Below are 16308 nucleotides of genomic sequence, written 5' to 3' on the forward strand. Positions count from 1 at the left end.
TCAGACTAGGATCTTTTATAAATCACTTTTAGAGATCTGACAGGTCTGCACTCCACAATTTTAGATTCGTAATCAAACTATTCTCATGTGGTTAAAGTGCCGATTCTCAGCTTTTATTTAAGGGTATTTTTTATACATTTTGGTTTCACCGTGTAGTAACTGCTGCACTTTCTATGCATAGCTACCCCCTATTTCTTCGGCAGTGCAAATCTAAAATTGTAGAGTACAGGGCTAAATCAGGGGAAAAAAAAAACATGCCATTGTCTGAAACCTTATGGAGCTCATTATGTATCATTATGATTATGACATCATCATCATCGTCACAACGGCTCCAGTGTTGGGCGTGGCGGGCTCACCCCCGGCGGCTGCCGCAGCAGTATCCGGGCAGCCTCCTCGTCGCTTAGCGACAGCAGCAGCCAGACGGGGTGCGTCTGCGTCAGTCGGTCCAGCACGCTCATGCGTCTGCGCAGGGAGTCGTACCCGGAGTCCCGCACCCCCACCGAGCCGGTGCAGGGGGGGGGACTGCAGGTACACCCCGCTCACCTCCCCCTCCAACCTGCAGAGAGAGAGAGAGGGGGGGAGAGGAGGGTGGGAACAGGGGACAGAGAGAGGGAAAGAGGGAGAGGGGAGAAGAGGGACAGAGAGGGGGAAGAAAGGGAGGGGGAGAAAGGGAGGGAGAGGTAGAGATGGGGGAGAGAGGGAGAGAGGGAGGGAGAGGTAGAGATGGGGGAGAGAGGGAGAGAGGGAGGGAGAGGTAGAGATGGGGGAGAGAGGGGGAGGAGGAGAGAGAGGGAGGGAGAGGTAGAGATGGGGGAGAGAGGGGGAGAAGGAGAGAGATGGGGTGAGAAGGAGAGAGAGAGAGAATGAGAGAGGACAGACAGAGAAAGTTAGGGATACTCACATCATGGTCTCCACAGCGGGGATATGAAGGGATTTCAGATTACAGCTGTGAGGCACTAAACAGGCTGATCTGAGAAATCCTCAGTCTGAGAATTTGTACAAATGTACAATGGCTCCCTCTGCTGGCCCAAAAAGGAGGTGCGGTCATGAGGAAGCAAAAACCAGCATGTAAGCATGAATTTCAGAATCTCGCTGAGCTATGTCGGTGGTATGGACAACGTGTTCGACAGTGAAATGCTGCGGTTTACCAAGGAATTCAACAATAACATCAATAAAAAATGAATTAAGTTCATAGCTCTGAATAGAGAAAACAAGCATCACTTTTTTTTTTTCTTTGTTGGGAAAGGCTCTCTTATTTCCTGGATGGGGGGGGGGGGTTTCCATCCACACAGCCCACAAGCAAGTTACTGTAAATTATCATGCATGCCATCAATTCCTGTGAATAGTGAACGCTAAGGTACATATTCGGAAAATGTCGTTTTGAAAAAATCGCGTCACATCGCTTAGTGGGTATAGGAACAGGCTCAGCAGCCGTTTTGGGGGGCGGCCCTGTAGGCCAGTCTTCAGCAGAACGGACAGAACGGACTTTGGCTCTGAGCCATCAGCTGCGTCTCTCACCCTCTCAGCTCTGAGCTGACAGAACCAGCGCTGGGAAGTGTGACCAACCGCCATTTTTACACCTCATCAACTCCCAGTCCCAACTAGTAGAGTTAGAACTTGAATACGTATGTTCGTACGCACACGCACGCACGCACACGTGCACACATACGCGCACGCTCACAAGCGCGCACACATGCGCACACACACACACACACAAACAAGCACGAGGGCGCACATGGGCACACGCACACACACACACACGCACACATACGTGCACACACACACAAGCGCGCACACATACGCACACACACACACACACACAAACAAGCACGGGGGCGCACACGGGCACACGCACACACACACTTTCCACATTTTTGCAGAAAAGGGGAAGCGCATGAGATTTAATTTCAAGACACTCAGCATGACATTCCACACAGAACGGGTTTCTGGACCGATGCAGTTCTGCAGTTCTAGTTCAGTCGCATTCTGTCATCGGTCAGTAAGCAGAAGAAAGAGGCGGAGCTTCCCAAGCCTCAGCCAGTAAGAGGCGGAGCCACTCTAGTCTGTTTGGAGATCTGCAATGTGGCTCCCTGGGGGAATACGTCCGAGCGCCAGACGGTACAAAACCACTGACCTCAAAGAAACGTCTCCACTGACTCTCTGGACGATAACAGGAAGTAGCCTCTGTTAACAGATAAATGAAACTAAAACAGAAAGATAAACTTTGTCTACTAACTCTGTACTCTTGTCTGGGTCACTCCAGATGTTGATGCTGCTTTATTTTAAAGTACCTACGGTATAAACGGCAGTCAAAATGAAGAACCATATAGTGCAGAAGAAACACAGACCTTATATATACACACAATACACATCTTATTTCTGTACTGTCCCGATTTGGCAGTTTTACAGCAGAATGTGCTTTCACAGGGCCAAAACTGCCAAAATGGCTCATCCTCTCTAAGTAAACACGCTGCAATTTACAGCTCTACCTATGTCAGACGACATGTTAGCAGAGTTATTTAGCCCAGAAGACCGAGGAGAAACGACATAAAAAATCAGTTAAGAAATCCGTTATCCATTCCAAGGCTCACTGAGGACCAAAAATAACACGTTAATATGAGAATTAACCCAACAATATAGGGGAAAAACACTATATAAAGCCCATATTCTTAAAAAAAAAAATTCTATAATCAATGAGTTACTCTGGTTAAATTATCCCAGTAATACGACTGATACGTATTACCTTCTCTGACTATGACGTGTACTTAAACGACCGGACTGTAAAACTAACCGGTCACACTGAAAGAACCCGCTGCAGCTCTGCGCGTGTTCCAGCATCTGAGTGTTTAGGAAACGTTGGGAACGTAACGTCCCTCGAGGGGAAGCTCTCAAAACAAACAGAACCCCCCCCCCCCCCACAAAGAGGAAGACGCCCTGACTCAGGGGCACCAAAACACAGTTTACAAACTGCTGCCGTCTCCACCCCCCCAGACATCCTGGCTGTGCACAGGGACGGGAGGACTGGAGGATGGGGGGACTTGGGGGATGGGGTGACGGGGGGTGCCTTTTTAAATGCACAGGATAGCCACGAGGACACAAATCTAAAATATAAATCTGGGCCACTGTTCAAACAGTGCCCACAAAACACCTCCAAAAGGCATCTTTCGGAAGGAAAGCTTTTGTAAACACCATACAAAATGAAATGTCCGTCTTTCAGTGCGATTCCTGTTTATGTCTACGTGAGTGCCTTGCGCATATCTGACCTTTCTGAGTGTTTCCAAGAAATGCAGAAATACAGATTCCAAACATAACAGACCTTTCGCACGGTTTCCCCCCTTGTTGTTTACGGAGGATGGAGGAAGAGGGTGAGTTCCAGTATCAGAGGAAAGAGGAAAGAGAAAGAGAGAGAAACAGAAAGGACGATCCCATGCGTACCATTCAACATCGCAGTAGCCGTGTCGAAAGAAGTTCCTCCAGCGCTGATACACAACCACGTCACTAATGAGTTCCACGAAAGTGACGAAACTCACTTATGACTTCTCAGTTTCAGCGTAGGTGCAAAGCCTGGGTACCCGTGGAAATGAGTCACTCTGACCTTCTTCTCTCTGTGGGTAACCGTGACGATGGACACGCATCGGGGCTGAAACTTCGCTCAAAAGGCTGCGTGACCGTTTGCGCGTTTGTGAGTCTCACCTCAGCTCACCAACTGGCAGCCATTACAGACCCTTCAGTTCAGTCTGTAAATCTGTTTGCTTTAGCTGCTCCACACCGCAGAAACACTTCAGTTTTTACTGTCCCTCTATAAAAAACAAATACTGCCAAGCAAACTGCAAATTGGCATCAATTAGCACCCGGCGCTAACCGCAAGAAGCAGGCCGTGTGGTGACTTCGGCTTTGAAGGCAAGGAAAGAGTCTCAGTGCCAAGAAAAAAGTAGCTGTAGTAGCAGGGTTAGCCATCACTTTCACTCAGCGCTAAATCTGTGAGGGCTGGGCAGGGTACAGGGCCGCCATTTTGTCTGCCTCAGACGCACCTCTCAAGGTTTTAGGAGAGGAGGGCACTGGGCGCGGAACGGGTCGGGGGGGCCGAAGACTTACCCCTGCAGGACCTCGGCGTCCGGGCCCCGGTCCGAGGGCGCGGCCGTCTGCACCATCTCCTGCTTCAGCTCCCCGATCTCCAAGGCGAACGAGTCGATCAGCTTCAGGACGAGAGAAACGACGGGGACAGACAGGGAGGGAGAGAGAGAAAATAACGACAGGCGTGAATACCAGGCACACAGAAAACAAAAGTGGAGGGGAGGGAGGGAGGGAGCGAGGGAGGGAAACAAACCCGGACGCGCTTCGATGCATCCGTTGAGACTCAGGGAGCCAGGGGGGGGGGGGGGGGGGGGGGGGGGGAGGAAACCGTTTGTCACCCTCCTGTTCTCTCTCCCTCCGTCACCCACAGGAACGACTTCCCGTTTCCAGGAAAAGAAAAGAAAAGAGAAGAGAAGAGAAGAAAAGGAAAGAGGAGGCAGAGAAACGGAAAGAATCGCGGGCGGCGACGTTCACGCACACACGGGCCCTAGTTCCTCGCTTTCCGAAACGAAGATGGCGGCCTAAAAAACCCGCCCGCTTAATCGCAGATAGCACCATGATCACCCCCCACCCCACCCCACCCCACCCCCCGCCAGCGTAAACATCCTCTGTGGCGAAGCTGAGGCTGATACCAGGCCTGATCCAGCTTTGATCTCCCCACCGCGAGGCTTCGGTCTGGACATTCCTCAGCATCATTATAAGATCATTAACTGCCCCCCACATCCCCCTACCCCCCCCCCCACAAAAATATGATGTCCTGGATAAAGTCCTGCAGTTTACAGACTAAGAAGTCGCTCCCATTAACAGAAGCATGAGCGAACACACACTCTTTGTCTTAAACACTGCTTTTAAAAATGGGAGTGACTGTTATTAGCTGACTCTACGCAGGCACGCCACAGAAAATTGGCGTTTGTGAAGCTCAGGGTTAGTCGCCAAGGCATTGCATTTAGTCAGCGATCAGACACATCCCAATGCCTTTTTCAAAGAAAAATGCAAAGATTCAAAAACAGAAACTAAGAAAGAGAGCAGAACGTCCGTCTCTGTGGGTTAAACGTAGCGCTCTGTACATAAATCTCTCTAACTCTAAACACAAGCAGACGCACGCGAGAGCAGACTTCAGGCTAACGCGGAGAAGCTCCAAACTTCTGAGCTCCGTCTGCCCAGCAGCCCTGCATGCCGGTTCAGTTTGCATAATTTGCATGCAAAGGGAGAATTTAACAAATGACTCTGGCCTGGTGGGTCACGCATTCTTTGGAAACTTCACGAAAAGCGTGACAGAGTAGATCACAGGGGACCCCAAACAAGTCGACACAAACACGCACGCACGCACACACACACAAACACGCACGCACGCACGCACACACACACAAACACGCACACAATGCACACACGCACACACGCACACACACGCACGCACGCACACACACATGCACACACACATGCGCACACACGCACGCACACACACGCACACACGCGCACACACGCGCACACACACACACACACACACGCACACACCCGGCCTGCGGCAGGATCTCTCGGCCCGACGGCCGTTATCTGCAATGACCGCAGCAGCCAGCAGAGGGCGACCATTCACACACCGAAAACAGGCTCCCGTCCGGCCGAGTTCCACCGCAGTGTTTACTACGGGAGTTTGGTGTGGACACCCAGCCCGTTCCACAAAATGAAAACAACAGAAAGAGGAGCGCCCCAAAATCAGCACTTAGCCCCGCCCAACATCCTTTAAAAGGGGGGGGAACATATTTACACACAATGGAGACCCTCTTCTGTCCAGTCCAGCAAGAAAGCTCCTCGCAGTACTGAATGGCTTGGAACAGCACAGGAGCTCAGGGAGTCATTCAGACGGTCCTGTAACGTGTTTTCAAGTGATAAAAACACTAAAGCGGCCCCTGTCAGCCGTGCAAACCCTGAGCAGCTGCAGTCAGTAAAGACACTGTTCCTGTTAAGGCCCAAATATTTTAATGAACAGCTGATTAAACCTGATTATTTGGCTAGTCTCTGTGAAGTATCCGGGTAAGGAGTGCCTACTCTGGCTGACTGAACCTGCGTGAACTGCTTTCCCCTCATAAAACCACTAGACTTATGATGATGAAACAGTTGCAACGCTCAGCCTGACACCGTCTGAAGCCCAAGTGGACTGTGGGTCTAATTACGAAGGCAGCGCCCCAAAGTTCTGCAGCAGCTACGCGCTTGTTGTACGTCGCTTTGGGTAAACGCGTGCGCCAAATAGCTGCGATGTGACGGAAGGAAAGAAGGAAGGGAAATGGAACCCTGCTGTGTTTCTCCTGAGTCAGGGCTTTTCCCAAGCCAGCCTCCGAGGGCCGCTTATTTACCTAACCCCCGTCCCAACGAGCCCCAACGAACCCAAACGACCCCGCAGACCCCCCTGAGCCCCCCTGCACCCCCCGCCGCCCCCCTCCCCCTCCCGCTCACCGCCAGATACACCATCCAGTGCAAAAAAGGCAGGGAAACCGCGCGGATACCGCGACGCAGCGCCCCCTAAAGGCCTATCGAGACATTGCGTCTCTATGGGGCTACCACAACACAGCGTCCCCTACAGGCCTATCGAGACATTGCGTCTCTATGAGGCTACTGAGATGCAGAAAAAGAAAGGAAGGGAAGGAGGGAGGGAAATGGAGAGAGAGAGAGAGAGAGAGATAAAATGACAGGAAATGAACACATTTAATTTGGAGTGAGGGACGGGTATCACAGACCACTGTAGGCGGTCAGCCCGGAACCCAAATTTCAGACGGGGAAATAAACGACGGGCCCCTTTTCCACACGAATGATCTCAACCCGGAGAGCCGGACGCTCGCTAGGCTGGCAGGCCCCAAAAACACGTCCCATCTGAAGGCCCCTTTTCCTGAGGTGGGACGGTTCCAAAACAAGCGGCGTCGCCGACGGGTGTAACGAGAGGAGAGGTGAGGCGAGGCTTTTGGGCCACGGAGGGACGGCAGAGGCTGTGGTCAGCAGGAAAGTATGCGTGCTGTCACAGAGAACGCTTTCACTGCACTACGGAGGAGAGGAAGAGGGGGAGAGGGAGAGGGAGAGAGAGAGAGAGAGGGAGAGAGGGGGAGGGGGGAGAGAGGGGGAGAGGGAGTGAGGGGGTGAGGGGGAGAGGGGGAGAGAGGGAGAGAGGGGGAGAGGGGGAGAGAGGGAGAGGGAGAGAGAGGGAGAGGGAGAGAGGAGGAGAGTGGGAGAGAAAGATGGAGAGAGAGTGAGAGAGAGAGACAGGGAGAGAGAGTGAGAGAGATGGACAGGGGAGACACAGATGGGGAGAGAGAGAGTGAGAGAGAGACAGGGAGAGAAAGGCAGAGAGACACACAAACCCACACTGGCACTGTTCACACCAACAGAGGAGGTGCCCAGAGTGCCTGAGTGCTGTGCTCTCAATCGCTGCCTTTGTCCTCCAGTGAAGCGCTAAACATCACATCCCACAGTCATGTGCGTGTGTACAGTATGTGTGTGTGTGTGTCTGTGCATGTGTGTGTGTATACAGTATGAGTGAGCAGGAAGTCTGAGTTAACTATCCAAATAGCAAACACAGACTGTGACTGACTTTTGTGCAAACATGGAGGATGCGCTTTAGATTGAAGGTGGCGGCCATGTTTGATCTATTGTTCAAGACTACAGATCCCAGACTTGGCACAATAGATGGGCATGCAACCGCTTCCTTTTGTAACTCACTACCACCAGAGATATGCCTTAACAGCGTTTGAGCTCTGGTTAGTTCCAATGGGCCAGAGGGACGTCTGAACAGACTCATTATGTTCAGCGTGTTCGCTGTGTAAATATAGCTCATGAGTCTGTGAAAGAGCTAGACTCTAGTCACAGACCATCACACTGAATATCTTTAACACTTTAAAGTGTGAGATCACAAACGTGCGATCAGAAGGTTCTCAATGGAACATTCTGATGCTGACGTCACAGTCACTACTGGAAATTGAAGGCAGTGGAGTTCTAGAACACCAGTTTAGAATTTCTGAAAAAAAAAAAAAAAGAAATTCCAAAACACCCACTCTTCAGACGGTTGAAGGGGTTAATCTGGAGCTTCAGCTGCCAGCCCACGGTCCTAGCACTGAGTCACGTTTCTTGTGCTGAGTTAGACTGGCACATTTCAGGGCCAGATCAGTAATTACACGCCACTCTCCCAGCGAGCAGCAATTTAACGGCTTTAATTTACGCCTGGGCGAACAGACCCAGGCGCTCAGTGTTTTAACTCCTGACTCACAGCCAATCACAGCAGCGCCAGTGAGAGGCTCTGCCTGCAGCCCGCGCTGTGTGAACAGTAACCGATGGTTTTGAGAGCGTGTTAAAAGCGAGCGGCTCTGCCTGCAGCCCGCACTGTGCGAACAGTAACCGATGGTTCTGAGAGTGTGTTGAAACCGTGCGGCTCTGCCTGCAGCCCTCGCTGTGCGAACAGTAATGTTCTGAGAGCGTGTTAAAAGCGAGCGGCTCTTTTGGGCGAGCGGTCACGTGATTAGCCAGCTCGGTGCGGGTTCGGTGGGGTTCCCTCGGTGGTTTCGACCCGGTGCGAGCAGGAACCCCTCCGGCAGAATCGCGGACGAAACCCACACACCCGGGGCTCTCTGTCCCGTGTGAGAGCAGTGTGTGTGTGAAGAGTGCAGCCAGAGCAGAGCAGCAGCTGCAGGCCAACGCTGCTTTGTGACAAAGTCTGGAGTCTACACCTGGTACAGCCAGGCTCCCCACAGCCCATAATCCCTGCTACTCTCACCACACACACAACCACTAGATACACACACACACACATACACACAATCTCTCTTTCTCACCACACACACACACGTATGCAAGCACACACACACACACACACACACACGCGCATACACATAATCTCTCACACGTACACACACACACACACACACACACACACACGCGTGATCTCAGCTGTGGTAGGACAGGAAGTCTCCAGCCCTCTGACTGAGCGTGACGTCAGGGCACTTAAACAGCACCTGGCCTCGATTTGGACAGCTCAGCTGTGACACGGATTTTAAAAGAAAAAAACAAACAAACCAGGATGCACTAAATGTGACGGAGGCAATGCTTTCAGAATGGGACACACAGCAGGGGGGGAGAGACTGGGGGGGGGGGGAGAGTGAGTGAGCGAGCTGAAATCAGTCGGTCACTGTAACCCTGACTGACAGAGAATCCTGACACCAACTGTTAGCCTAGCCCCGGGGGTTAGCCTAGCCTTGCTCACTCTTGTCCCCAGAAGAAAAGGGAGCTTGTCTTTTGACTTTTTTTTCCCCCTATGAATACATAAGGACAGAGAAAATGACCCTCTAACTGAGGATACCGGTAACTTAGACAAAAAGGAGGGAAATTATTGTGCTTGCTCCACCTCTGTAAATAGATCAGCTCTCCCTGTAATTAAAACGTTTCGCTCTGAACGAAGGAGAGGAGGAGCAGGCGGGCGACATCCGATAGCCTCGAAGGGCTGAGAAAGTGCTGACCCAAACCGTGGCTCACTTTTTCCCTCCATCTGGCGCTGTGTGTGTGCGTGTGTGTGTGTGTGTGTGTGTGTGTTGTGTGTGTGTGCGTGTGTGTGTGTGTGTGTGTGTGTGTGTGCGTGCGTGTGTGTGTGTGTGGTGTGCGTGTGTGTGTGTGTGTGTATGTGCGTGCGTGCGTGCGTCGCGTGCTGTAGCCTGTGCGTGCGTGTGTGATGTGCGTGTGCGTGTGCGTGTGCGGTGTGCGTGCGCGTGGCCGCTGTGCGCGCGCGTGCGCGTAGCGTGCGCGTGCGTGTGCGTGTGTGTGTGTGTGTTTATGTGTGTGCGTGTGTGTTTGGTCAAAGCTGCACTTTCTGCACTGCAGGACAACAGAGTGAGAGACAGCTGTGCATGTTCAGAGCAACAAGAGCAGGGAGCGGACAGACAGACAGACAGACAGATGGACAGACAGACAGACACCCCCCCCACCCCACCCCCCACCCCCCCCACCCCCCACCTTAAAGAAGCTGCCGCTCCTGTCCAGTCTGCCGGGCTCGGTCAGTGCGTCGGCAGCCATTCTCCTGTCCTCCTGTCTGCGACTGCGTCTGCGTCTGTGTGGGCCGCCGCGTCTGCTTGGGCGTCTGCGGCTGCGTCTGCGTCTGCGTGGGCAGCCGGAGTCCTGCGAGACCCAGACAGGCACTTCAGCTGCAGCCCGGCGACAGGAAATTCCATCACCCGCCACAGAGACCGGAGAGAGAGGAGCTACACTGACCACTCCGCCACCGCGCTCTCTCTCTCTGTCTGTCTCTCTCCTGCCCTCCCTCTCTCTCTCCTATTCCTCTCTCTCTATCTCTCCTGCCCTCTCTCTCTCCCTCTCACGCCTCTCTCTCCCTTGCCCTCCCTCTCTCTCTCTCTTTCCTCTCCCTGTCTCTCTCTCTGCCCTCCCTCTCTCTCTTCCCCCTCCTCTGTCCTCTCTCTCTCTCCTTCCTCTCTCTCTCTCCTGCCCTCTCTCCCTCCCTCTCCCTCCCTCTCCCTCTTGCTTTCTTGCAGGCCACTCCCACGTCATCTTGTGTTGCTGTTTTTTTTTCCGGCAACAAAGTCCATGCTTCCAGACCGTTTAGCTCCTCCCCCCTCTCCCCCTCTCCGCCCCTCCCCTCCCCTCCCCTCCCCGCCCACCCCCCCCCCCCCCCCCCCCCCGCCCCACTGAGAGCTTTAACACTCCGCTGGTCTCTCCAGAGCGTGCGAGGCTCGGTGTGCGCCGCGAGCCAACGGAACACGGCCGCCTTCATAACAAACACTCACCATTCCAATGAACAGGGAACGCTGTTTTTATTCCTCCACACACACACCAGCACACACACACACACACGCACATACTAACACATACACGCACGCACACACACACACACACACACACACACACACTCACACACACGCACGCACACACACGCACGCACACACACACACACACACTCACATACTAACACATACACACACACACATACACTCACATACATACAAACACACACACACACACACACACGCACGCGTACGCACGCACGCACACACACACACACACACAAACACATACATTCACATGTATAAACACACACACACACACACACACACGCACGCACATGCGCACGGTACGCACGCACACACACACACTCACATACATAAACACACACACACACACCACACACACACACACATTCACATGTATAAACACACACACACACACACGCGGAAGAACACACACACGCACGCACATACATTATGTACACATGCACGAATGCACACACACACACGCTCAGCCACACAGAGATGGACGTTATCTCCAGGGCTCAGTCCCGTGAGGGGAGGGATGAAAGGGGTGTCCTAGTGCTCGCCGTTGTACCCCCCTCGCCCGCCCCGTCTCTAGCCCCCCCCCTGCATCTCTCACCCATGCTGAAGCCATTAGGAGCCGCCCCGCTCTGGCCCGCACTCAAAGCGCAGGAGAACCGAGATGCTCTCCGCGCCGGCGTCCAAGAGGGGCAGGAAGTGGAGCAAAAGGCACGAAAACACACGCTCGGGAGAGACCGGCGGAGAGACCGGCGAACCTCATAACAACGAACCCTCAGAAACACGCGTCCTGGCGAGACCGGCAGGCTCCGTCCTGTTATGTTCCACAACAGCGGCCCCGAAAAACACTCAGTGTTAGCATTCCTCTGGCACCGCAGGCCAGGCGGGCTGGATCGCACGCTTCTCCAATAGAAACGTTTTTGTTTATAAACATCTGACCCTTCGGTCTGTTATTCCTGCCTGGAAATTCCCCCCACGGAGGGCTTTGAAAGAAAGGAGTTCACATCGCAAGGATTGCAAGACTACTCAGCCCGTGGAAATTCCACCGTGCTTAAGAAACACAGCTTCAGACCAGCCTCAGTCTCAGACCAGCCTCAGCTTCAGACCAGCCTCAGTCTCAGACCAGCCTCAGCTTCAGACCAGCCTCAGTCTCAGACCAGCCTCGGTCTCAGACCAGCCTCAGTCTCAGACCAGCCTCAGCTTCAGACCAGCCTCAGCTTCAGACCAGCCTCAGTCTCAGACCAGCCTCAGTCTCAGACCAGCCTCAGCTTCAGACCAGCCTCAGTCTCAGACCAGCCTCAGTCCAGCTCTGAGCTTCCTAGGAGAGGACAGTGACCTGCACGGGCAAAGTGAAAAAGCAAGTGAGGTAATATCTACCTTCTGACCCAAAGACCCGATCCTGGAACAGTTTCATCTGCTCTCACACAACGCTTAGGGCAGCGATCGTCATTCCTGGTCCTGGTGGGACACAGGGCCTGCTGGTCTTTCTCATTACTCGGCTCTTAATCACGCAACACAGCTAACTCACCTCACCTGGTTTCTTGGGTCAGAATCGGTTTCTGACGTTAGGGCAAAAACAAAAAACCAGGAACCAGGAATGAAGATCCTGGGGTAGGGTTGGATTAGGGCCAGCTAGGCTGACCTTGGATGGCAGAACACACCAGAGGGGTTCCTGGAGGGTCCTGTGAGTTTGGGTGTCACTCTGTGCTCCGTCAGGTTGTCCCCAGCTGTACGGGGCTGGCGAGAAGGCTCTCGTACAAAAGAGGGACATTTCCGGCACCGTCACACCGGAAACGGAGTTATCCGCACTGGCACAAACTCCGATAACAGAGACGAGGGCAGTGTAAGCTGTTCCTCATCTTCCCCAGCTCCTCCTCCACCCCAAAGCCTGCCATCCAGATGCTCACCCTATATATAGACACCAAGAAGAATGTGTGCAATGTTTTCTATTTGGCTTTAGGGGGGAAAAAAACAGGTTCTGTAAATAATGTCTGATTATTTACACGTTTAAAACATGCTTTAGTAGAGGGTGACCTGCATAGCTAGCCTAGTCAATCTGTGCAGCTGTTAGATACTTAATTAAAGCAACTCCTTCTGCATGGATACAAGGGAGTTAATCCACTGAGTTTTAGGTGATATTAGGCCCTGAGGTAGACCTCTGTGTTTAACACGGTAAAGGTAACAGGCCTCCACTGATAAAGCGAAGAACCCAACATGGTCGGCTGTGGAGGCAGATCAAAGGCTCCTGTGGGCCTCAGAGGGGTCGACCCGTCTCTGTACTGGGAGACTCGACCCATCTCTGTACTGGCACTAAAAACGGTACGACAGGGAGACTCGACCCATCTCTGTACTGGGAGACTCGACCCATCTCTGTACTGGGAGACTCGGCCCCTCTCTGTACTGGGAGACTCGGCCCATCTCTGTACTGGGAGACTCGACCCATCTCTGTGCTGGAGACTCAACCCATCTCTGTACTGGGAGACTCGGCCCCTCTCTGTACTGGGAGACTCGACCCATCTCTGTACTGGGAGACTCGACCCATCACTGTACTGGGAGACTCGACCCAGCTCTGTATTGGGAGACTCGACCCATCTCTGTACTGAGAGACTCGACCCATCTCTGTACCGGCACTACAAACGGTACGACTGGGAGACTCGACCTGGCTCTGTACTGAGAGACTCGACCCATCTCTTACCACTACCACTTGAACTGGACTAACGGACCTACGGGACTCTGGGAACTCGACCTGGCTCTGTACTGGCACTACAAACGGTACGAACCCCGCAGCATGGCCTCAGTCAAACCCCTCTTTCCTCTTCCCATCTGCTCCTCAGGAAGAAAAATCAAGAAAAATAAAGGATTGTATTTCAAATGCTCGCTGTGTTTTTCAGGAAATGGCCATGGAGAGCGTGGTGGTGGTGGTGGGGGGGGGGGGGGTTTAGCGGGGGAGAAGAAAAAAGAATAAAAAGAACATCGTCTGGTCATGCAGTACAGGAATTTCCTGAAAAGCACCAGTGTGATTTTTCTTTTGCACTCGTAAATACTTTTTTTTTTTCTTAGGGCAGATCAGCTTTGTGTTGTTCTTGCAAAATGGCAGACTCCCCTCAGAAGTCCCTCCCAGATGAGCTCTTGTGTCAATCCGAGCCCGTGCCTGATTACGTCAGCTGACCTGATGCGTTCTGAGATTCTGGGGTAAACAGGAAGTCCCATCCTCAAGCCCCTCCCCTTTCCCCTCCCCCTCCCCCTCCTTGACCAGCTCAAACCGAATACACTCTGGGAATGTTATTAGCCACACTCAAAAGCTAGAGTAATGCAGTTACACGCACACAGACAGCTGTTGTTTGCTTCAAAGCAGAATACCACAGTGAATGCAAACAAACTATGAAATCCACCAAATTATCCAAAGCAAACCATTCAAAACTTGGTTTCAAACATGAACGGGAATCACTGTTGAGAAAAATAACTCAAAGTAAATTCGAAATGACAACATAATTGCATTGAATAACCTCATTCAAAACAAAAAGAAAACAGACCTACTTATTGTTTGTTTCTGGAAGACCAACCTGACAGTTCTTCGAGTAAGATCATGGCAAAAGAAAAGAAGGGATCAGCCTGTCAGATCAGACATGTATGAAGATGACAGATGAGACCCAGACATTACTAATGCATTACAGAAAACTGCCAGAAATAGATCCCATACCCCAGGATCTAGAAGACGTGTATGACTGCAGTTGCAAGCACTATTATTGTCTTCTACTGTTTTAAAAACGTTGTTCTTTTAGCACAAAAAGACTATGGTGGCTATGGTGGCTATGGTGACACGAAATAAATCAGTGCTCTTCTGAGCATGCCTGAATTTAACTTTCTCTCATTGGTCGCCGTAGCCTGCTGATCTACTATGAGGCAAAAACTACTATCACATAGTGGATCAGCAGGCTATGGCAGCAGACGGGAGCAAGTTCCCGAGAGCACAGATTTATTTCCCGTCATCACAGACATACCCACAGCCATCAAATGCTTAAAGTCCCTAAAGTCCCCACTGTCTCAGACGTATCCACAGCCAAAGAATGCTTAAAGTCCCCGCTGTCTCAGACATACCCACAGCCATCGAGTCCCTAAAGTCCCCGCTGTCTCAGACGTACCCACAGCCATCGAGTGCTTAAAGTCCCCACTGTCTCAGACGTACCCACAGCCATCGAGTGCTTAAAGTCCCCGCTGTCTCAGACATACCCACAGCCATCGAGTCCCTAAAGTCCCCGCTGTCTCAGACATACCCACAGCCATCGAGTCCCTAAAGTCCCCGCTGTCTCAGACGTACCCACAGCCATCGAGTCCCTAAAGTCCCCGCTGTCTCAGACATACCCACAGCCATCGAGTCCCTAAAGTCCCCGCTGTCTCAGACATACCCACAGCCGTCGAGTGCTTAAAGTCCCTAAAGTCCCCGCTGACTCAGACGTACCCACAGCCAAAGAATGCTTAAAGTCCCCGCTGTCTCAGACGTAGCTGCCAGTCCGTCCCGGAATTCTGGAGACTCTGCCAGGACGTCGCGTGAGAAGGGCACCACTCTGCCAGGACGTCGCGTGAGAAGGGCACCACTCTGAGAGGACGTCGCGTGAGAAGGGCACCACTCTGCCAGGACGTCGCGTGAGAAGGGCACCACTCTGTGAGGACGTTGTTTCGGGGGCACGTCTCGGGGTTTTACGAGGACACCCCTCGCGTTTTTCGGGGGGAGGACGCCTCCGCGCGCATGCGAACGACTCAGCTGCTGGCGCACAAAGGCCTTCTCTGAGCGCGCTCAGACTGGCTGCTCACACTCGCGACACAGGGACTCTCTGTCCCCCCCGCCCCCCTTTCCCTACTCCCCCCCGCCCCCCCCAGGCACAGGTGCAGTGACACTATAGCACGGCTCTGCCATCCTCGACTCCACGGGCCAAACAGCCCAGGAAGTACCGGCCGTCAGGGAGAAACCGGGGTCTGATTAAGGGTGGGAGTGGGATGGGTCATTTCCGGGATCTGATTAAGGATGGGAGCGGGATGGGTCATTTCCGGGGTCTGATTAAGGGTGGGAGAGGGATGGGTCATTTCCGGGGTCTGATTAAGGATGGGAGCGGGATGGGTCATTTCCGGGACTGGTACCCCCCCAGCAACCTCGCAGCTCGTAAATAACACAGCATGCTGGGGAGAGGAAAAGCACGTTTCGCAACCAAACAAACCAAACCAAACGTTCTTCACCCTACAGGCCAACCGCGGTTAATTAAAGTCAGTCACCAGTTTCATTCCCATAGACATATGTACATCTGCAGTGCAGGTCATGAAAAACACAATCACTTCAGGTAAAAAAAAAATTCCTCCTTCCAGGTACATTCTGAGCTATGAATGACTTTTGATTTATGGATTACATCAACCCTGGACAACTTGCACTGATCAC

The 16308-nt window shown here is 52.6% G+C and overlaps 1 protein-coding gene across 1 annotated transcript in view; it reads right to left on the reverse strand.

Moving 5' to 3' along the window:
• The window catches only part of LOC118221211 (ras and Rab interactor 2-like), a 51282-nt gene that overhangs the window by 19984 nt on the left and 14990 nt on the right, over window positions 1–16308 (reverse strand). Inside the window, 4 exon segments of the mRNA XM_035406059.1 lie at window positions 357–518; window positions 520–556; window positions 4096–4196; window positions 10057–10218. Coding sequence (XP_035261950.1) covers window positions 357–518; window positions 520–556; window positions 4096–4196; window positions 10057–10116 — 360 coding nt within the window. The 5' untranslated portion in view covers window positions 10117–10218.

This window comes from Anguilla anguilla, chromosome 2, assembly GCF_013347855.1.
Source record: "Anguilla anguilla isolate fAngAng1 chromosome 2, fAngAng1.pri, whole genome shotgun sequence".
Taxonomy (NCBI): Eukaryota; Metazoa; Chordata; class Actinopteri; order Anguilliformes; family Anguillidae; genus Anguilla; species Anguilla anguilla.